The sequence below is a fragment of the Aythya fuligula genome, chromosome 2, assembly GCF_009819795.1.
Source record: "Aythya fuligula isolate bAytFul2 chromosome 2, bAytFul2.pri, whole genome shotgun sequence".
Taxonomy (NCBI): Eukaryota; Metazoa; Chordata; class Aves; order Anseriformes; family Anatidae; genus Aythya; species Aythya fuligula.
Genome location: NC_045560.1, coordinates 46,224,301 through 46,245,870, shown reverse-complemented (window position 1 = coordinate 46,245,870; position 21,570 = coordinate 46,224,301). Strand labels below are relative to the sequence as shown.

Sequence of the window (21,570 nt, the reverse complement as noted above, 5' to 3'; positions counted from 1 at the left end):
AAAACTGTCCTTGCAGTAGCTCTACTGCAAGTATTTCTGTGTCTTGATTCAGTCCTTTCTCAACAAGGCTTTTCTGAAGAATGTATTGCAAGCTAAGTGATGTTGCAGATTTTCATAGAAAAACTGAATGCAGAAGTCCCCCAAAGCAGCCTGCACAAACCCAAGAAGAAGCCCAGTTCGGAATAAGAAATTGTTTTTACCTCCAAGAGTAATCACAGAATCACAGAATCACAGAATTTCTAGGTTGGAAGAGACCTCAAGATCATCGAGTCCAACCTCTGACCTAACGCTAGCAGTCCCCACTAAACCATATCCCTAAGCTCTACATCTAAACGTCTTTTGAAGACTTCCAGGGATGGTGACTCCACCACTTCCCTGGGCAGCCTGTTCCAATGCCTCACAACCCTTTCAGTGAAGAAGTTCTTCCTAACATCCAGCCTAAAACTCCCCTGGCTCAACTTAAGCCCATTCCCCCTCGTCCTGTCACCAGGCACGTGGGAGAACAGGCCAACCCCCACCTCGCTACAGCCTCCCTTGAGGTACCTATAGAGAGCGATAAGGTCACCCCTGAGCCTCCTTTTCTCTAGGCTGAACAAGCCCAGTTCCCTCAGCCGCTCCTCGTAGGACTTGTTCTCCAGGCCCCTCACCAGCTTCGTCGCCCTTCTCTGCACCCGCTCAAGCACCTCGATGTCCTTCTTGTAGCGAGGGGCCCAAAACTGAACACAGTACTCGAGGTGCGGCCTCACCAGAGCTGAGTACAGGGGGACGATCACCTCCCTAGCCCTGCTGGTCACACTGTTCCTGATACAAGCCAGGATGCCGTTGGCCTTCTTGGCCACCTGAGCGCACTGCTGGCTCATATTCAGCCGACTATCCACCATCACTCCCAGGTCCTTCTCTGCCTGGCAGCTCTCCAACCATTCCTCTCCTAGCCTGTAGCTCTGCTTGGGGTTATTGTGCCCCAGGTGCAGGACCCGGCACTTGGCCTTGTTGAACTTCATGCAGTTGACCTCAGCCCATCGGTGCAGCCTATCCAGATCCTCCTGCAGAGCTTTCCTACCCTCAAGCAGATCGACACACGCACCTAACTTGGTGTCATCTGCAAACTTACTGAGGGTGCACTCAATGCCCTCGTCCAGATCATCGATGAAGATATTAAAGAGGACCGGCCCCAGTACCGAGCCCTGGGGGACGCCACTAGTGACTGGCCTCCAACTGGACTTGACTCCATTCACCATGACTCTTTGGGCCCGGCTATCCAGCCAGTTTCTAACCCAACGAAGCGTGCACCAGTCCAAGCCAAGAGCAGCCAGTTTCTTGAGGAGAATGCTGTGGGAGACGGTGTCAAAAGCCTTGCTGAAGTCAACGTAGACCACATCCACATCCAGAGCCACAATCCAAAGTGAAGGATAAGTCCATACCAATGGACAAAGGCAGGTGATTTTCAGGAGGTTAAAAAGATTCATGGGAAGTTTGTTGAATTGGAAATGTATTCTAGAATTAGCTTTTAGTAACCCAAGCTTTTCACAATCCTCTTTGGTGCTCCGCATCTGTCACTAAGAAACATACAAAATGAATTTCCTAGAACTGTATTGAATTAATGTAAATTTTCCTGATTTTTGCTACTGGTAGTATAATACAGCTTTTCTCTTAGCTGTCTGGAAGTAGCTGTTACTGTATTGCTAGAGTTTCTTGGGGATTGGAGACTATTTCACGTGTGACTGACAGATGTATTCCTCCTGGGCTGCAGAAAGGTACTACTGATATTCAGCTTGGCTGAATCTGTCAAATAGGAAGATTCATTAAATGCTATAAAAGTGTATGAAGAGCAAGGTTAACAAGATAATAATCCTGTCCTTGGAAGGAGTTGCTGTGACAAGTAAAAACACTGATCCAGAGTGCATCTCCATTTACTGCTACAAATTCCTGCTCTGAGCTTCTTAAAAACTTGGTCTGCTTGGCTGCTAGGGTGCTGGATTTTTACTTAACATGGATTACTCTTGTTTTGATTTTTGCTAAATCCAAAGGTTATCATCATTTGGATAATGCATTCTCATAGTCGCCTTATACTGCCCCTCTGGTCTTCTTTTATCTCCTGTTAGAAAATCCCCAGTCTTAAACTTGGATATCAGCATAGTTTCAGCTGCCTTAATTAATTGCCTTTTATCTCCCATTAAAACTTCCGTCCTCCTTGCTTTTTTCTTTGTTAACCTCTCTGTGCTGGCTGCTGTCCCTCCCCATGCCAGCCATTCCTCAGTTTAGTCCATAATCACATCTTTTTCTCTTGCCTACACAATTTCATGTCAAACTAGCTGCACCGTTGCTGGAACTACAGATTCATTTTTCTAATGCTTTTTTTCTTGTAAGACTAGAATTACCTTGCCGTCCTACCTTGCCTTGATGATACATAATTGCTTCCACATATTCCTTCTTAAATCTCGGCTTAAAATGACAATCTGCTCTTGCACCCAAATAGCGCTGCAGGGGAAGTATTATTTTTATGAAACACTAATGACTCACGTAATGCTAATAAAACATTGCCTAGAGCTTCAGTGTTGTTAGACTTGTCCTCTCTCCTCCTTCTATCAACTCACTCATTTACAATCACATAATAGGGTGCTGTCTTCTAGCTGAAGCTCCAGTCCTGTGAGTTACTGATTAGGGAAAGCTTGGTTCAGTATTGACAGAGATCCAGTTGAAGGATCAGTGCTTCAGTTGGAGTGCAAATCTAGTCCTTGATCTGTCCCCCAAAACAGCTGAACTTACAGGCTGTGGAAAATGCACTCAACTGGTTTCTGTCCTGTGTTTGTAAAAGAATATGCAGTCATAAAAGCAAATTGAGAGAAAAAAATAGAAAGCATAGTACACACTGCTTCATAATGTGCGTTTCACTAGGTGTTTTCCAGTACAATGAGGCAGTAAAACAAGTTTTTAATCTTTTCACAGTAAGAGTCTGTGAATTGGTCGGTCCTTAACTTCTCAAATGGTGCTTTTGTGTAATTTATCAGAATCAAGTGGGAAGGCTGGAGGAGGTCTGTCTAGGTCCTGGTAAGTGTGCCAGCAAGTGTGGATTGTGACGGTGAAGTTTCTGGTCCTGGGTGGCATTTTGAAAATGCCAAACAAATCACGATTGCGTTTTCTGTGTTGTACAGCTCACAAAATGTGAATTAAGGCAGGAAGCCAAATAGCAACCTAAGTAAAACCTTCATTTTGGTTTCCTGTCAAATTCTGTTTTCTGAAACTAATTCTGTTGACTTTTGCACTTTTTAAAAAATATGGATGAGCTCATAGCTCATTTTGTAGCAAGAAAATGAACCAAAAGATTGACATAGTGCTTAATCGTGCTTTATGTGCTTCAGAATACATATTAATTATTTTTTATTAGTAAGTTTACCAGGACTGACAGCCTCCACAGGGATTAAAACTGCCCCTGGCTTTGCCTGTGTAGATAGAAGCTCTTGACTTATACCAGAAAGTGTTTTTTAAATAGTTAGAAGAATCCACTTGAACAGGAAAATAAGGAGTGGCCACTATGCATGCTTCTGCCACAAGGCATGTGATCAGTTGGAAAGAAATGAGCTCATCTGTGTGTTCAAAAGCCAAAAGGGGAAGAATTTAGCAGCTGTCGTCTTTAAAGCCAACGTGATAATGAATCACCAATATGAAGAGGTTTTTTTCTGCTTGATTTCTTATCTTTTGCTTTTTCGGTTTGAGTAACTGTTGCAAGAGGAAAAAAAAATACACAAATTCCAGATTGAAGTGTTTTATCAATTATTTACCTAAAAAGATTGTAGCTCAGTTGTTATTCCTAGGAAATGTGCACATCTTGCTTGCCAGTAGAAATAGCTCACCCCAGTCCACTGCTCTGCCCCTTTCTGCATGATTCAAAAAATAGCAAGATCGTGTGTCATTTTGCAGAAGTGCCTTGTCTGAAAAAGCACTGACAATTATCTGGTAGATTTCATTCTGGAGAAGTTGCCTTCTCCTTATATCTCTGTTTGCTGTTGTTCACTGTATCAGTCTAAGCAATCCAGCTAGATAAATTCATGTATGTCTTATGGGTGGATTGTTTTTGCTGGTAATGTCTGCCACTGTGCTGTGTTTTCTTTATGCTCTTGGTTGAGTTTCCCTAAACCACAGATGCGTTTTCAAATACTCTTTGGTTGGTACATTTTCTAGTTCTGAAAGTGTATGCTTATAAAAAAAAAAAAAAAATGTTTTGTCTGTCTTCTTACTCATGTTTTTATTTTAAAAATCCACTGGCTTTGAGAGAAGCAATCACTACAGCTACCCTCGTAAATATTGATCATATTTGACAACCTCTTGTTAAGTGAAATCTTCTTTCTTTTTTTTGCTCTGCAGTTGGAGTAAACAGAAACATAAATTCTACTCAGGAGCTTTAATTCAGCTAAAGAATGTGGCTTCAGAATGAATTACATCCAATTCTACTAATACTTAAGTAAAACAGGAAATAATTGCCTTGGAGAGAGCAAAGTCTACTAAAAGGAGATCATTTATAGCCATTTTAACAGTATTTTAAAATAAAAGCAAAGGATAAACTATTTCAGAATGTACATGTCATAAGAAAGAAAGCAAGCTGTGCAGGGTATACTTACATAGCACCTTTAATTTGCAAGTGAATAGATAATTCACAAAACACAGCGAAAATCTTGCGAGTAGCTTGACTTGCAACAGATTTAGAAACTCCCCAGCACATTGCAGGAAACTAGCCATCATGTTAGATGACAAAATAATAAGCACAATTGTGTATCATTTGGATTGTTAGTAAAATTTTAAGCAAACTGGCATGGTTATTGAAAAGAATTATTTTTTATTATGATTGACTTCTAAAAGTAGAGATCAGCTTGGGTTGCAGTATTAAAATTTAAAACAAACCGTGGTCTTCAGTGCTAAATTTTGGATTGCTAATCCTAATCTAAAATGGACACCAATGTTCATGTTAGAGTCCCTACACATGGTATAAGCACATGTTTTTAGAGATGTGTATCTTTCTGTTTATAATGTGCTGTATGTTCATCTAAACAATGGTATTTCATCCTTAAGGGACTTGCTTTCAAAGCAAACTTTATTCTCATCCTGTTTATCAAACAAATTCTAAAGATTGAATGCTCTGGTGATAATATGGCTGAATTGGTTTCATTTTCCAGGTTTGGCACATATGCACAATAAACTTTGTACGCACCATAACTGGGGGACTGACGTGCTGCATCAGTCCTGGCCCAAAGTAGACCCGGAATACCTAAAACCAGCAGATGTTGTGGAGATGTCTGTTCTGGTAAGAATATTTCATTTATTTTCAGTTGTGGTCATTTAATATGTTACTACGAGCTCAGAGTACGACAAAATCCCTGCTCTTTTGGAAGTCAGTTCCCTTCTTACGTGGCTTAGTGAAAGGTCAGATAGAATGGAAACTGCAATTACAGTTGTGCTAAAATGGTTTCCTAAATGAAAAAAAGTGTAGTATGTCTGGAAGGGAGACAGTCTAAATATAAATCTTTTTGAGTGAGAGTGACTGGATATTAGTACCTGTGGAGATCTGACTGATGAACAACTGCGGTCAGAGCCTGTACAGCCAAAACCATGACCAGAATACAGGGCCCTCCAAATTTTTGCCTGTGAGTCCATTTATGATGTTGACCCTGTGCTAAAAAGGATAATTAGGTGAAACTTCTCGTGCTACCTGTAGTCCTGTGGTTGCCTAATACAACCTATTATAAGCTGGTTTTAGTTGCTTTGATTTTTGCCAAACTATGCTTCCTGTCTGCCTCAGGCTGAACTTCTGGCAAATTTCAGCAAAGCATTTTTCCAGGAATGAGGCTGAGGAAAAACAGGTAGTTTCGCTAGTGCTAGAATTACATTCCAGATTCTCTTTGAGCTCTAAAACCTCAGTGGTTTATGGAAAGAGCTGGCAGTTCAGTAGAAGAGCTGACATATAACTACATTTAGCTAACCTGTAATTTTCCAAAATGTGCATGTGCACATGCACAATGTGGTTTACCATCTTTTTTCCTACATCTCTAAATATCTATATTCAGCATGCTCCCAGGCATCATAAAGCTTTATGGAGCACAGTAGCTGTGAGTGCCAATGTAGGCCATTGAGGGACTGTGGGACCTGGAGCCAGGAGGGTGGGATCCGTGAGTAGCATCTCATCTCTTCCATCAGCTGATTCCTGGTCAGCTTGATTTCAAGTCCTCTGTACTCAGGCATTATGATTATCTGCAAGTATGTAGTTGTGTAGTATAGACCTGCAGCGCTCCTCTTTTTTCCACTGCTCACCAGATAATCCTTTAATATACCATGCAGCCATGCTGAACTTAAGTGCTTTAACTTAAATTAAACCTGGTTGTGTGTGTGTTTCTGGACATCCTGTACTTTGAATGAGATGCCTCCAGAAGAAATGTCATTCAGTCATGTAAGATTGCATGCTGTACACGTGTAAGAGAAACAGAAACAATGCACTTTATTTTATCTGTTTTACTCTGCTAGCTTCTTTGGGTAAAAGGAGTAGGGCAGTTCAGTTATTTTTGTCCAGCTGTTGGTTTTGTTTTTTTTTTGAGAAGGGAAGCGATTGGTTAGATTTAGGGGAAGTTGTGTTGCTCTAGATTTCCTTAATAAAAGTATCTTTGCAAACAATTTCATGTCTTGCCAGAGCGCTGTCAGCCCACTTGAACAGAATGGAAAACTCCCAAGAGCACTAGTTTTTCTGAAGTTCAGTGTATATGCTTAGCAGAGACCACCTTGTATGTCTTTTGGAGGAAATTTTCAGTTTGCTGGCATCTTTGCCCAAACCAGAGAGAAGGACTCACGTGCCAGCTGGGGTTAGCAACAGACTTCATGCTAATATTCACTGTGGTTTTCTTGCCTTTTTTTTTTCTTTCTTTTTTAAGTGATACATATTTTTAATACCAATAAGAGGGTCACACGTCCACAAAATCTTCACTTAGGTATGATTACTTTGCTCAAGCTTAAAATAAACCTTCACCTTCAAGTACAGCTAAGAAACAACTTTCAAGTATTCCATTTATGAGGAAGCTATGTTTCTGTAAAACTCTGTAATTATAGAAACTTCTTTGTAATTGCATTTCAGGCAAACTAGTCATTAAAATATATCTTTAAAATAAAAACTTCGGTAATACAAGGAAAACTCTGACCTGAATGTTTTCAACACTTATACAACTGGCCATAAGAAGGCCTAAACATTTTACTGATATTTTTCTGTTGATGTTAAAAATCCCTTCTTGAAAACAGAAAAATATCAATTAATTGTGCTTTAAACAACCATTATGAAAATTCTTTTCGTTTCTTTTCCTCATTGACTTTGTCAAAGCTATCGCTTTGTGTAGAAGTCCTCTAATAAGAGAATGAGCAACCACCGTGTGCTCAGTTGTGTATTCATGGAAGAATATGATGTATGTAAACACTTTCCCTAGGCCAGAGAAAGGAAATGAATGGAAGAACAGACACAAATTCCTCTTAGAGACAGAATGCTTCTTATAAATTGTGGCTGTGGGCGTGCCTGACTTTCTACCTTAGGAGTAAGGCAAAAGGGAGATAGGGAGAAGCAGTGAGAAGCCATTATGATTGTGAATATTTTAAAGTCTTTTGGACACTGCATGTTTTTGTATGGCTGTAAAAATAAATTGCCTTCATTAAAACAAGAAACACTCAAAATAAGGAGGAACTGGCTAGTTGCAAAGAGACAGTGTCTCTTCACAAGGCTGCACAGTCAAACTGAGTCTTTGGGCCACAGCCCTATTCTTCTCAAGCCATCAAACTGCCTCAGGCTGCCAGCAATTTGCCTGCTGAGACATTATGGTTTTATTTCTCTTGACACAAGATACTTCATTATTTCCTGTCTGTGCTGGAGTTATGTCTTTCCATATTTAACCCAAAGCAGTAAAACTGACTCGCTGCATCCTTGGCCGATACAGTACAGACTGTATGAGCATGACATTTAAACTAACTGGAGATGCGTATGTACCTGTTGTTCCAAATGTTATTTCAAAGCCGAACGTTTTTAATTTGCCTGCTCTTATATCACGCCTTGACATATATTGTTAATGCTGTGAAAAGTCTGACCTGAATGTTGTGTGCATTTCATCGTGTGAACACACTTCTGACTAACATTCCTCACGTCGTGTGGGTGGTGCAGAGCTGTTAACTGCAGTCTTACAACCGTGTTTTTAAAAATGTAGACTAAGTTTGCATCATTTTTGCTGCTTCTGAGTATGAGGAAGGCCTAAAACCGCACGAATACTTGTTTTCTGTTTTACTTCTCAAAAGAATTATGAATCAAGGGAGCTGTAAAAGAAAAAAAAAAAAAGTCCAACTAAGAATTACTTTCCAAAGCCTTCAGGTGCTTATTTCTCAGTCTCCTGTGATTTCATTTCATCCTGCATAATTTCTCTAGTTCTCTGATCCCTCTAGATCCAAAACAGTCTAAAATGTCAAACTAAAAAAAAAAAAAAAAAAGAAAGAAAAAAAAAAGGGCAGAAGAGAAGTCAACAGCTTCCTTTCTCAGGGGAAGAAAGGACCCGAGCTTCAGTTGTGCCTCCTCTAGTAGTTTGCCATGGGAGTTTTTCAGAGAAACAAAGCTGCTCCCACCCACGTTTGTTGTGCTGGCACTTTCACCCAGAGTTGATGAGGGATGTGCTGGTCTAGGGAGATACAGAGAGAGCAGGAAGCACAGCAGAAGACATACGTCCTGCTGAGAATCTAATGCCTCAACTCAAAGAGCGTGTGAATGGGGTGCTTGTTACATACAGCATGTGATCAAACCTGCAGACAATTTTATTTCATTTTTTTAGGAATGGCGTTCGTGTGTTTGACTCTGCACCGTGATACCTACATTAGACAGAAAACCATTCTGCCAAATGTGTGCTGAAATCATAACCAGCCTGCCTTTTGATACAGTTTGCAGACTTTCCTCCCAGTGCAGTGTGTGGGAAGCGGAGGGCAGATACTGTGGGAAGGTACACAGTGGCAGGTCGCCTAGGCTCCCCAACCTTTCTAGGAAAACACAACTGCCAGGAGTCATTTATTTGCGATGTTGATTTAGTCCGGTTGTGTTTTCTGTTGAGAATAGCACCAAACAGCCGAGCTGTGGCAATTTTCCCCCTGCCAACATCTGTCCACTGGGACATATTAATTTGCATTATGGAGGACAGTGAGTGACATTTTAACTAAGCAGGCATAGTTTCCAACTACAGGCTGTGTGTCCTAGCAGCAAGCTCACCAGCTTGCTTTATATTCTGACCGAAGCTGTATCAGGTTGGATTTTTACCATTTTCTTTTTCCTGTGGAATATGTTTCTTCTTTGAAGTGCCCTGTCAGAAAGAACTACTTGTATATATTTTTCACAAAAGTTTTAAAAATGAAATGTTCTGTGATTTTCAAAGCATTTACTTTGCATAAGGTACTAAAGGCAAAGTTTAACACACAGACAGCCTTTTATGCTGCCAAGTTATGGATGCATGTAAGAATAGTTAAAAGCCTACCTACATTATCACTGCAAATTAATGTCAGGTCTAGTCAAAAAAACAGAAGTGACTCATCCCAGCTCCATCTGAGACTTCATCTCGTCTGTCCCATCTTCCTCTCTCTGAGAATTGCTTAGAATATTTTATTGTAAATAAAATCCAAACCAAGTAACTGAATTAGGTCTCTCTCATTTGTGGTATGTTGCATACACGAACCCTGGATAAAATCTGCGGGCGAGCCAAGCTGTGTGCGTTTTTATGTCCAGGCTGTACAAAGCGCTGTGTTACTTTTTAGGTGATTGAAAAATAGTTAAAATGGTGTCTAGAGGGCAAAGCTTTGCAGCACCTGCAGCAGATTCTTATGCAAGCAAGAAATTTGATTGAACAGGATTAAAAAGTTCAAATGGTTTAATTTGCTAAAATGTGGGATTAGTGTTATTTTCATTAATCCATAGAATGTACTTCATATAAATCTAAAAGCTTTAGTAATAATGACTTTTATTTTGATTCCAGAAGGGTACTCAGTAGGACTCTGTAGTGTCTGTACATTGTTTAGTCTCATTTAATGACGGAATATATTTATAGGATAACTTTATAAATGAAAATGATTCCCACGGAAGGACTTACTCAGTTTTACTTACATGATTCTGCCCTGCTGATGCAAAATCAGCATGGAAACTGCTCTGAAAAACACCCTAACACAGGAAGCCGTTACCTTAAGAGGAGTTGTCATCTTTGTGGTTGCTGTTGGCTTAATGAGTCACGCTTTCAGTGAGAGCGCAGCATATAATAAGCCAGAGCCCATTTTTAAAAAATGAGCTAGTGTTGAATCCTTTAGATATATCTTTTAAGCCACACATATTTTACTATATCTTGTATTTGAACCTAAGGAATCATTTAGCTGTAAATTCCCAGTTGCAGTCTGGAAGTATGTACTACCCAAAGTTGTACACCTAACCATCTGTCCGCTGTCTTTCTCTTCAGCCTGTGCAACTGTTTTGTTTTCAAGCTTAAAAGATCCCTGTATTGCATAGTCATGTGGTGCTTGCTCTCTTGAAGGCTAAAACTTCCTGTGGCTACTTCTTAAATATCGCTTGAGTATCCCGAGTCACATGTTTATTCTCTTAATATGGGAACGGGCAGGGAGGTATGGAGAATTTTATCCTCTACTTAGAAAGTTTCATGTTGGAAAAAGACAGCTTGATCCACTTTTTCCCCACATGTAATGAAATGGATTGGATTCAGGAAATGAAGTTGTATAAATCAGTCTTTCCTTGTTTCATGTCTCTGTTTTTCAGATCAATAACAAAGCTTGCGGCAAAGTTTTTGTGCCTCACCAAGCAGCCCGCAATTTTGAAGAAGTCCACGAACTAGTTCTTCAAAGTGAACTTGGAATCAAGCACCTCCAGGGAAGAACCATTAAAAAGGCCTTTCTGTCTCCAAGAACTGCCCTTATCAACTTCCTAGTGCAAGAATAAGACTTTGGTGGGCTGTAAAGGGGAACAGGAATCTTTCAGGATGAAACCAATTCAAAAATACCAATTATGGTTATTTAAATCTCATGTAATGGCAGGAGAGAAATGTGAACAAAACTAGGGTGCTGCCAAATCTTCATTTCTACATGGAGAAATGCACAGAATTAAAAGTTTCTTATCAAGTCATGGTAAGATGCTGGTTGACTGTATTCTCTGGGAGAATGAGCAGGAAGTACAAAAGAACTAAATGATTGTAGCAGAACATAAATGTTGTAAAGCACACGGGTTTTGGGTCAGCCTCAGGAATCTATCCTACTGGAAATTTGGCTTGGGTAAACGCAGAGGAATAAATAGGATTCCAGAACTAACCAACTGCCATGAGTATGTGCTACACCAAATGTTAGGTGCTCTACAGTCTGTCAGCCTTTGCTCCCTATATCTTATGTTTGGGTACCCTACCATTAATCAACACTTTCTGTAGTAATATTTTCTTAAAACTTGGTGTTAATTAGTGCTGGCTAATTGCCTTGGGCATAGCAGGTAGCCAGACTGGGGTGGTTTGATCCATTTCACATATATCTCAGAGGCAAGCCAAGGAAACAGGCAGATGATTTAACTGAGCCGTGCCTTAGCCAGGATCCTCCTTATTTGCTGGAATATTTTTGTTGGTTCGTACATGAGAGAGTCAAATTCCAGCAAGTGCTGACAGTTGTTTCTGCACAGACCAGATGGAAGTTACTTCCCATTCATGAGCCATCTCAGAGACTTTCCGAGGGAGTCAAGAAAGGGACGAGTCAGCTCTCAGTAACACAGCAGTGAAGGCAGACAGCATGCTTTCTGCTTCCACTCCTTGTTTTTTTTATAGTGCCTAGATCATAAAACTTCAATCAACATTCTTTCTTCCTTTCTTTTTTGCTGAGGTTTCTTTAAGTAGAAATAGCAGTTGTTTGTAAAAATCAAGACTCAGATAGAATCAGACTTTCATAAAAGACAAAGCTGCTCTCATGCCTCATTCCAGCCATTTTATTTGTACACTGCATTGCTGTTATATCTACATGGAAATGCTTATTGTATTTAGCAAGTGCTTGAAAAAGGTTTTCCAGAGAGACAGTTACAAGGTTCATTGTTTAGGAATGCCTTTTCTGTAACAACTATTAAAACTAGCCACTTATGAGCCCTTCTGACAGCTAAGAAGTTGATGATAACAAGAAGCTAGGCAAATACAGAGGTCTGTTAACCCTCCAACCCAGCAGCCATCCAGATGGTGTATTAGATGGAAAAGAATCAACAAAAATCACGGTAAATAAGGCCAAGAGATCCTAAGCAGCTAGGATCAGGACAGATCCTTTGCAGTGTCAGTACAAGCTGAGGAATACTAAAAATCATTTTATTTTTATCATTTTTGGTAGCAAAGATTACATAATAGAGATTCTGGGCTCAGTGAGCAGATTCGGCTCTACACTTTCCTAAATCTGCAACAAAACTCTTCTGATTTCTACTTCCTTCTGGACCACGCTAGTGCAGATTTTCTGTTCAGCTGTCCTTTGACACAAGAATGACTAAGAAATAGAATATTTATAATGAAGATACAGTCTTTGCTGTTTTAAGACTCCCAAAATCTTAGCCACAAAGGAATGCATTCAGACATTTAGACACAGGCCTTTAGTTGGAGTTAAAATAATTTGAATTCCAGTGTCTGCCTGACATATATGTTGTTATAAATTCATGAAACTCCTGTTCAGAAGCCCCTAAAAGACTGTGAAAGAGATCCTTTAAAGTAAAATCTGTAGCACAGCACGCTCCTGCTTTTTTTCATATAAAAGTTTAACACACCCGATGGAACCATTCAAACAGAGTTTTTCTTTGGGGGAAAGGTGACATGTTTGGTGTAAATAACAACTTTTAACGTTTACAAGGGTGAAGAAAGATGTTGTAAGCCCAACAGCCCTCTGGTGCCGTTAAACAAAAGCTGCAGTCACTGCAGGGCTGAGCAGCAGACCACAATGTTTACTGCTGTTAGCACTGGCGTGTATTTGCTCTTGCAGGAGGAAGAAGTGAATTGTAGATGTCGCTGATGCAGGCAAAAGGAAAAATAAGGGATGGACGTCTAGGCACTAAAAAAGGAAAGGTAACGAACAGCGATTGCACAAAAAGTGTGTGGTCAGAAGTCACGCCAACATGTTTACAAGACGTTGAAATTCAGTGTGGTCTAGAGGACACAAAGAGGTTTTGAAAAAGGGAATGCGAGAGATGATGTGGAAAGTCTGACAGAGCCTAATCCCCCAGTAAGTGTATGTTTGAAAGATGGCAGAGGTGCCAGCTGTGGAGTTTTGCAGTTGTCCTGACAGCTGCTGAAATTTTGCGTTATGTTGACCTGATCTGAAACACGATTGCCATGTGTTTTACAATAAGTGTGACTTACAGGTTTGTTCTGTGCCTAGATTGGACTGATACTGACTTACAGGCTGTAGGCTGTTACCAGGTCTTTTTAAAATAGCACAGATGTCTGTCATTTATTTAACAGTTGTTACTTGTGTTATGGTACAGACGTATCTGCACGCTGAAGGTGGTATAAAACATTGTCACAGATGTCTGCCCTTGAAGACTTCAGTGTCAAATAGCATGGGGGGGTTAAATCTGGCTGTTTAAATCCAGAGTTTTAAATCTGGACGTCTGAGAAGTGAGAAGGAGAGGTGCTGGTGGTTGATGAATCAAACTGCACAGGGTCAGTCCCATGCAATAAAATAGGTAGGGTGCCACTGTTCTTATTCCACGAAGTGATGAACCAGAGAAGATGTGAGAGACTTGCTAAAGGCAGTAGGACAGACCCAGGGCAAGTTACTCCAAGGAAAATAAGAAACAGATCCATAACACAGAAGGTATGTGTTCAGCATCCTGTTACTCACTGTGATAGAAGACAGGTCATATAGACCCAGTCTATACCAGATTTTTATTTTTAAGTAATGTAAACTTAAAAATAGAATTATTGGCACACTTTCTACCAACCTACCCAAATCATTCATATAACTGAATTTCCAAAATTTTGGAAAATTTGCCCACAAACATCGACCTTAGAAAAATTAGCAAATGCCAGAAAGGCCACCAAGTATTTTTTCCAACACCGTTGACTTCATGAGAAGGATCCCATGGGATCCTGGGGCGACGGGGGCAGCGCAGCATGTTGGAAGACACTGCTGCGTAGGAAGATGTGTTATTAGGCAGGAGTGTTTCATAGTCATCTCCAGTGACTGTGACAGCATGCACGGCAGCAGGGCATTTTATTAAGGAACAATTTCTATTAAGGAACAATTTCTATTAAGGAACAGCGTAGCAGCTTAGGGTGCTAGCTAAAATAGCCTTCTAGCTGCGTGTCCTACCTGTGTGCCAAACAAAAAGCCATGCAGGGGGGTTGCTGAACAAGCATTTTTTTTTCCATACGCTTCAACAGAATCCCCCAGTCGAGATTTGGTTAAAAAAAAAATGAAATCCATGATCTCTCTCTGTGATTTACCAGATTAAATAAATCCTCAGACCTAGCGGCTGGTTAATGATGGCTTTTTTTTAATCTGACTTTGTAAAAGCCTGTTTGTTTCTTCTGGAGGGAGCAATCCTGCAGATAATGCAGGTCATGCAGTCTCTCGTCTTTGTCTCCCTTCTTTTTGCGTAAAGCCTCACAGAAAGCTGCGCCTCTGCTCTAAACTTTTTACAATTGACATGAACTAGAAAGAATGTTAATTAGCACTCTGCTTGTTGTTTGTTCCTCAGGAAATTTGCAGTATATAGGGCTTTTCTGAAAACTTTGCTATAAATGAGGACAGAGGGAGAAATCACAGGTTGTTTTTTTTTCTGTTTTGCAATACTTATTACAGTTTACAGAGCGAGGATTGGCTTCATTTATGTATATTTACCAACTTGGAACAGCACATACAGCTTTTGCTGGGTGCTTTTTCTGCTCCATTTTTTCCTTCAGTCCCTTCCTATTATGATCTGAGCTAATTTTATATCAAAGGACTGTACTGTAAGAGGAGTATTGGATGTGAAGGCAGGAACGTCACCAGAACCCAAATGGTGAATTATATCAGTCCAGGTAACGTCAGCTTTTGACTTTAAAAAATTTTGCTGGAACTACAGCCATGTTACTCTTTATTTATTCCTTTTTTAATAGAAGCAGTGTCTAGGTCCCAAAGAAGCAGCCTGACAGCCAGGCACGGCAGACGAGAGGCATTTTTTAGCATGTTCCAGTCATGGCGAGCTGAACCGGAGCGTTATCTCTGCAGGAGGGAACAGGATCAGAGCTCTCAGCTGCACTGCAGATGATAAAAGAGATCTTGCTTGACATGCAGAGGAAAGGTGGGATTTTTTTTCCCCTTTCCTGAATGAGCTGACTTTCCGGTACCACAAAGCATTCTGCGATTCACCGAGCCCATCTGTCCCCGGAGGCCCGGAGTCGCACACAACCTTTGTCTTGTGGCACTTTCTTCACTCAAGTAAGCTCTGGGCAGGGCAAATTTGTTCTGGGCAAGCTCAGGTCTGGTTTTAGCCCTGGCGAGCTGCAAACCAGCATCATCTTCCACTTCCAGCATCATCAGCTCCACTTCTGTGTGTAGACAGAGAGTTTGAGCAGTTGAAAGAAAATGTTTTAGCTAGGTTTGTCAGTTGGTGGTGTCTCCGAACCAGAGCATTTTTGCCTGCACGTGGCAAGTCCTGATGGCTTTTCTTCTATCTGTAAGCCTCCGTGTGGGCAACGAGAGCCTGGAAACTCAAAGTCAAGTGAATACTTGTGTCTGTTGGTGCATGAACATTGTCCAAGCCTGAGAGAGATTTTGATCGCAGTAATCTCATCAAAAACATCCTGCGATACTGAACAGGGAGGACATTTCCTTGTATGCTCGTCTGCCTGCGCCATGCCAATTTGCACTCCATTTTAGGGAGCCTAATTGCTCCCTCAGCAAAGGCACATGTAAACAGAAGAAGCTGGAGTATAATCAGTTGAATATCCACATTCTTTCTGCATGTGCTTGTGATGGAGCCTGGGACATTTGGGGTCTTCTGAGAACTCTAAAAGAAGTTCTTTTAAGAGCTGGACCTTCTTCAATATAATTCTCAGCAGAATTTATACACTTCCATGAAAATAAACGTGTGCCTTTATGCTTGCTCTCTTGGGTACAAGTGCCCAAGTCTTAGTTTTGCACACACAGATGGTGTAAGTCAGATCCAAGCTCAGACTTTTGCCTCCTGTGCCCCACCGGAGCTTAACGGTGGCTCTGTGGCTGCGCTCCCTGGGCTGGGCGCAAGGGAAGAGCCCGCAGTCAGACCTAAGGCCCCGAACTTCCTTATCTGTGAGGAGCTGTTCGCATGTGCCAAAAGCCGGCGTAAAAGGTCCAAGGTTCCCCTAGTACACCCACCTTCTGCTGCCAGGAGAGACGCGCAAACTGCTGAGCAATGGGAGTTGCTCTCCAACAGCTCCGCGTGGTGCCAGCAACGTGTGGAGCTGAATACACGCAGTCATAGCAGCTGCAGATGATCCAAGGCGCACCGGTCAGGAATAATAAACACAGGACAAACAGCCAGGGCCGAAAAGAGAGCGGTTTAATAAAGCAGCACGACACGTCGCCGGCATTGGCAGCCTGGATTTGTTTCTGATGAAGATTAAGAGAGTCGGTGCAACAGGAAACTGTTTTCTGCTACAAAGGAAAATCAATTGTTTTTTAAGTACTCAGCAGTATAATTAGCAAATCTCACTAATTGCTGCGAAGCAGAAATACAGGCGTGCTTGCTAGGCGGGCTACGCCAAGAAAACGTTGTGAAAAAAATTGCAGAAGCTTTGAGAAAAGAATATTTTTCTTAAGTACGTCTCCATCCCTGGAGATCCACGTGGCTGGATGAAATAGCAAGGGTGCAATAAAAATATGTTCTTTGCAATTTTCCCATGTGAAAGAGCATTCAAAACCATCTGTTAGTCAGAGAGATCCTTCCAGGACACGCACGGAAGAGCGGGTGGATGCACTGACTGCGTCTGCCGAGTCCACTCAAAGCCCAGCAGGATGATTACTGTGGGACGGCGTCCCACTTGCCGAGAGCTCTTCCAGCCCAGGATTACTAAAGGCCACGCGTGGTGGTTAAATAGGTCACCGTGCTGTTTGCATTACTGCGCTGATAAAGAGGCAAGGAAATGGAGCTGGCAAATCCTCCAGAGGAGTTTTTTGTCCCGCCTGAAGGCTCTTTGCAGCAGAACACTGAAAAAGCAAATTGTTCCCTGTTCTTTCAGGCAGGGGTAGTGAAGAGGAAAACCACCAAAGCGTTGCTTCTCTGTAACTCTGAAGCCACCCAAAGCAGGCGTTTGGCTTGGTGGACTGATGGCAAAGGGGGCCAAGGGATAACACCCACCGCCGCTGGTGGCACCTGGAGAAAGGGAAGAGCAATGCAGGCAGCGTGCTCTGCCCCAGAGCAGCTGCAGCAGCAGCTGGCCCAATCTCCTGGCGTCTGGCTTTGGCTTTCCTCCGGGATAGGATAGATATCAAACTGCTGCAGCTCTCCTTGTCCTGGCCAGGCATCTCCTCAGCAACCCCAAATTTCTTCTGCCCTGGGGTTTAACCCCATGTGCACGGAGGAGAGGCACTCCTGCATCCACGCTCACCCCACAGCAGCAGCTCGGGATGAGGGACCCTGCACCAGGACTGGGGTGGCATCGCCCTTCCCTGCCTGTGCTGATGGGAGTTAAATTTGGAGGCAGAGCGGGAGGAGGCAGCAAGGGCAGGCCTCCCGGAGGAATGCAGAGGCCCCTGGGGCAGCGGTGGGGAGGAACAACGTCTCCAAACTGCTGCGTTCCCACAGGGTTTTCCGGAGGTGGAGGCTGAGGTTTGGGCTCTGCACCCTGACAAAGTCCCTGCCAGCAGCCCAGCACCCGCCAGCAGCCCCACTTTTCTGTCCTGCCCAGGATCACCTGCCACAGGCAAAAAAAAAAAAAAAAAAAGAGGGGAAAAAATCATCTGTTTTCTCTCCCTCTCCAGAAAAGGGCACGCTGCTGTGTTAGGGACAGACAGTGCCCGTGTGCCCTGGGGCTGCCCATCCTGCAGGCAGCTGCGTTTTCCACGTGGAGGGTGGCTCTGCTGCGAGTCATCGGCATTATTTTGCATGAGTAAATACAGCATGAAGGCAGTAAGTGCGCTGCAATACGTGAGCCCTGCCCACAGGAACTAACATGGATTAAATCAGCAATGGTTTTTCCCCCAGGGACAGTGTTTATATTAAGTTCATTCAAGTAAGAACGCACATTTTGGCCTTGTGCTATGACAGCAGTTGCAGACCCCTTAATTCCTTAATAGCACGGGCTGTAAAGCTCCCAGGAACTGTAAAAATTTGGGCCGGCATCTAATTGCAGCACAAGGGTGTGCAAGGCGGGGTAGCGTTACGTCTCCATTCTGGTAGAAAGTTCACGTTAATCATCTCTTCGCTTGGGAATACCCCTGGCCCAAATCTCATGGAGGATAAATCCAAGCACAAGACTTCCAAGGTACTTTGCTGCCTAGTGTTCACCGAAACCACCGCGTGTCGGGCACCGAGCTGCCTCTGAATGGCTTGGCTACGGCTCCCGTCCACGGGAGCTTGCAATCAAAGTGTGTGCTCGTGCACGTGGAGCCTGGAGCGAGGCCAAGTGCAGCTTCACGGCTCAGCATCTGAAGGTCTTCAGCGGCGTTTTCCATGTTGCCTGTGCATGCATTGTTCTTCCCACAGCTGATTTTATCCTCTGGCATAGGAAGGAAACGTGCTTTACATAGCTGGTGAAGGTCAGCGGTGTCAGCGCGGCCGTTCTGCAAGCAGGCTGCTTCCCCCAGAGGTGGAGAGCTCCTGCAGGTCCGACTGTGAATCAACTCACAGATGTTAGCTGGCAGATAAAAGGTAACGGCAGAAAATGCACGCGCGACCCTCACAAAAGAAAGTCGGAAAAGGCCGTGATCTGAGCGAAGCCACAGATTCTTCCTTGTTTTGTTTTTTGAAAGCTGAAAATAGGTACTTCTGTTCCAAAATAGATACCTCCATGCCCAAATACTTCTGTTCCACCAAAGGGTTTGTTTCCTAGAGGACTGAAGAGCCTCATCTCAGCCCGCAGGAAAAAAAAAAAACAACAACAAACACGGTAGGCATTGGCTGGGTCTCCACTGTGCTGGATAGGAGCTTACCCTCACCTGCTGAATTTTGCATCCTTCGGTGACGAGGAGGGAAGAAGGCATGGGGATGATGTGTGATTTCCTTCTCGATTGCTCTTTGCCAGTGACCATCGCAGATTCCCCCCAGGACAAAGCTGTGGGATTTACGCTCCACTCCTTATCTACCTGGTGCTGCATTTTCTCTTCATAGTTCTCTTAGGTCACGCGAATTCAATGAGGCTGTTGTTCGGTACCAACTTAGTTGCTTCTTGTTTCAGCATGTGACTCTCCCCATTTAAAACGAAAGCAGTGATACCTGAAACTGAGCCTGAGCATCTCAGCTAGCTTGGTTTCCAGAAGTGCACTGAAGCCAGTGGGAAGGAGGGGGTGTCGAACGCCCAAGCTGTCTGCTCTGGTTCTGCTCCTCAGCTCTTGAAGTTGGCAGTTCACAGCTTTGTACCTGGAAATTCCTGGGCCTCGTGGCACAGTGTTTGTAGTGTCCCACCCAAGTGCTGCCTCTGTCCTCTTCTCCTGACCGCAGACACAACCAAAAGAAATCCCTGTTCTGAGCAAAGCAGCAAAAATGAAAACCCAGGATGCCCTTTTGGGAGAAGCAGCTCAGACCTGTGAAGTTAACCCCTCTGGGAGCCAGTCACTGGGTTATTTAAGCCTCCTTTCCCTGCCTGCTCCAGGGGACGAGGTGGATTTGCCACCATGGAGGAGCCTGAGCTCACACATCCCGGCCTTTCAGGCCCCTTCCTCAGAGCACAAGCACTGCCCCACAGACATCATCTGGGTTTTGCCTGAGGGTTTTCACAGGCCGGCTCCAATAAGGGAAACAAAACTCTGTGCTGCTGCTCTTTGTTCTTGGTTTCTGTACCGCGAAGGGCGAGGGAAGTTCCCGGTCCCAGGCCAGCTGCAGCGGTCTCAGAGCAGCACCCGCAGCACCTCTTGCTTGCTCGAAACTCAGCAGTTTCCTTCCCGGGGCAATCCCCATGCCAAAGCTGGCCTCGCACACACCTCTCCGAGGATGCTGCTGAGATTTTGAAACTCGGCTTTGGCTTTGGCTGCCCCCACTGGGTTTAATCTCCAGGCTCCGTGGTTTTGATGGAGTCAAAGAGTTGGTTAGCGGTAGCTCAAGCCAAAACCCACCTGGCACACAACATCTGCTGGGGCCGTTCCCTGCCCCACCTAATGCTCTGCATCCCCGCAAACCCCAATCTGCAGAGCTGCTATTACCTGTTCTTGGTGGCGACTATTAGTGGTTCATGTTTTGGATGCTGTTTTTTCTGGGAAGGGAACATAAAACTGGATAGCATCCATTGGTTTATTGAGTCCAGTGTCCAGGTGTATTTTTCACCAGGAAAGGAGAGAGATATTTCTCTGTCACCCTGCAGGCTTTTATGTAATAACCTCCTACACACATCCGGAGGGTGGCACAGGGAGGGGGACACGCTGTGGTTTTCACGAAGATGTCCGGTTGCAGACCAAACCCTCTGGACCTGCTGGGGCTCATGCAGAAGGGGGCCCAGTCTCGGGGCAGCCAGGCCGTCCAAAAGCAAATTGCAGTGTGTTCAGCCCGGCCTTGGGATCCTCTTTTCCTCAGCCTCCCTGTGGCAGAGCAAGGCTTAAAAAGGATGGGTAGTTGGGATCGTTTGACAGATAGGATTGTTTGCCCTATGCACTCCCGTACTATCCATCACTTAACAGCTCAACAGGCGACAAAGGTCTCCTTCTAAGTGTTGTTTTGCTTCTTACAGCTTGGCGTAGCACATCCCTAGCCTGAGGCCGCCGCCCGCCTCACCTCTGGGCCTGCCTTCCCCAGAAATCATAAAAACGATGAGCTAATGGCACCCAGGCCCGCTCCCAGGAGTCCGAAGTTTATCAGCTTATCAGCCCGGGCCGGAGCACGAGGCTGGGAGTGAGCCTTGGTCTCGTTTGGAGCGAGTGCCGGGAGGCAGGCGCCTCTCGTGGGGTGACGCAGGTTGCGGACGTGTCCGGCTGCACCCCGCTGCAGTGGGTGGTGTCGGGCCCGGCAAGCCGCCCCGATCGATCAGCAGAGCTTTTGTGAGGGAACTGTTAAAAAAAAAAAAAAAAAGGAGGGGATCCTTTGGTTTCTGACACGTTTGGGAGTCACGATTATGAAAGGCAGCGAGTGTGTGCGTTCCTTAACATCTGAGTCCTGGGGGAGCGTTAAAAGTCTGAGCACACGTGCCCAGGCCTGCAGGAGCGACCGTATCAGAGCACTCACTGGGAGGCACCGCAGCCCCGCAAACCCCATCACAGCCCTCAGAGCCCCAAAGCAGGCAGGGGGCAGGTTTTGATAGGGTTAGCTTTGTTTTTGCGAGGGTTTCTGCCAGGGGTGGGCCAGGATGGGCCTGTACTTCAGTGCAGCAGCCAGGGTGGCTTAACCGGTGCGCGCATTCCTGCAGCCCTGGCCCCAGG

General features: G+C 43.9%; 1 protein-coding gene across 2 annotated transcripts in view; it reads left to right on the top strand.

Moving 5' to 3' along the window:
* Positions 1 to 11,346, top strand: part of LARS2 (leucyl-tRNA synthetase 2, mitochondrial) — a 108,293-nt gene extending 96,947 nt beyond the window's left edge. For both annotated transcript variants that reach the window (XM_032182153.1, XM_032182152.1), the window contains exons 20-21: positions 5,169 to 5,296; positions 10,802 to 11,346. In XM_032182153.1, the coding sequence (XP_032038044.1) occupies positions 5,169 to 5,296; positions 10,802 to 10,981 (308 nt within the window). In that variant the 3' untranslated portion in view covers positions 10,982 to 11,346. The remainder of the gene's footprint in view (positions 1 to 5,168; positions 5,297 to 10,801) is intronic.
* Positions 11,347 to 21,570: the final 10,224 nt, after the last annotated feature.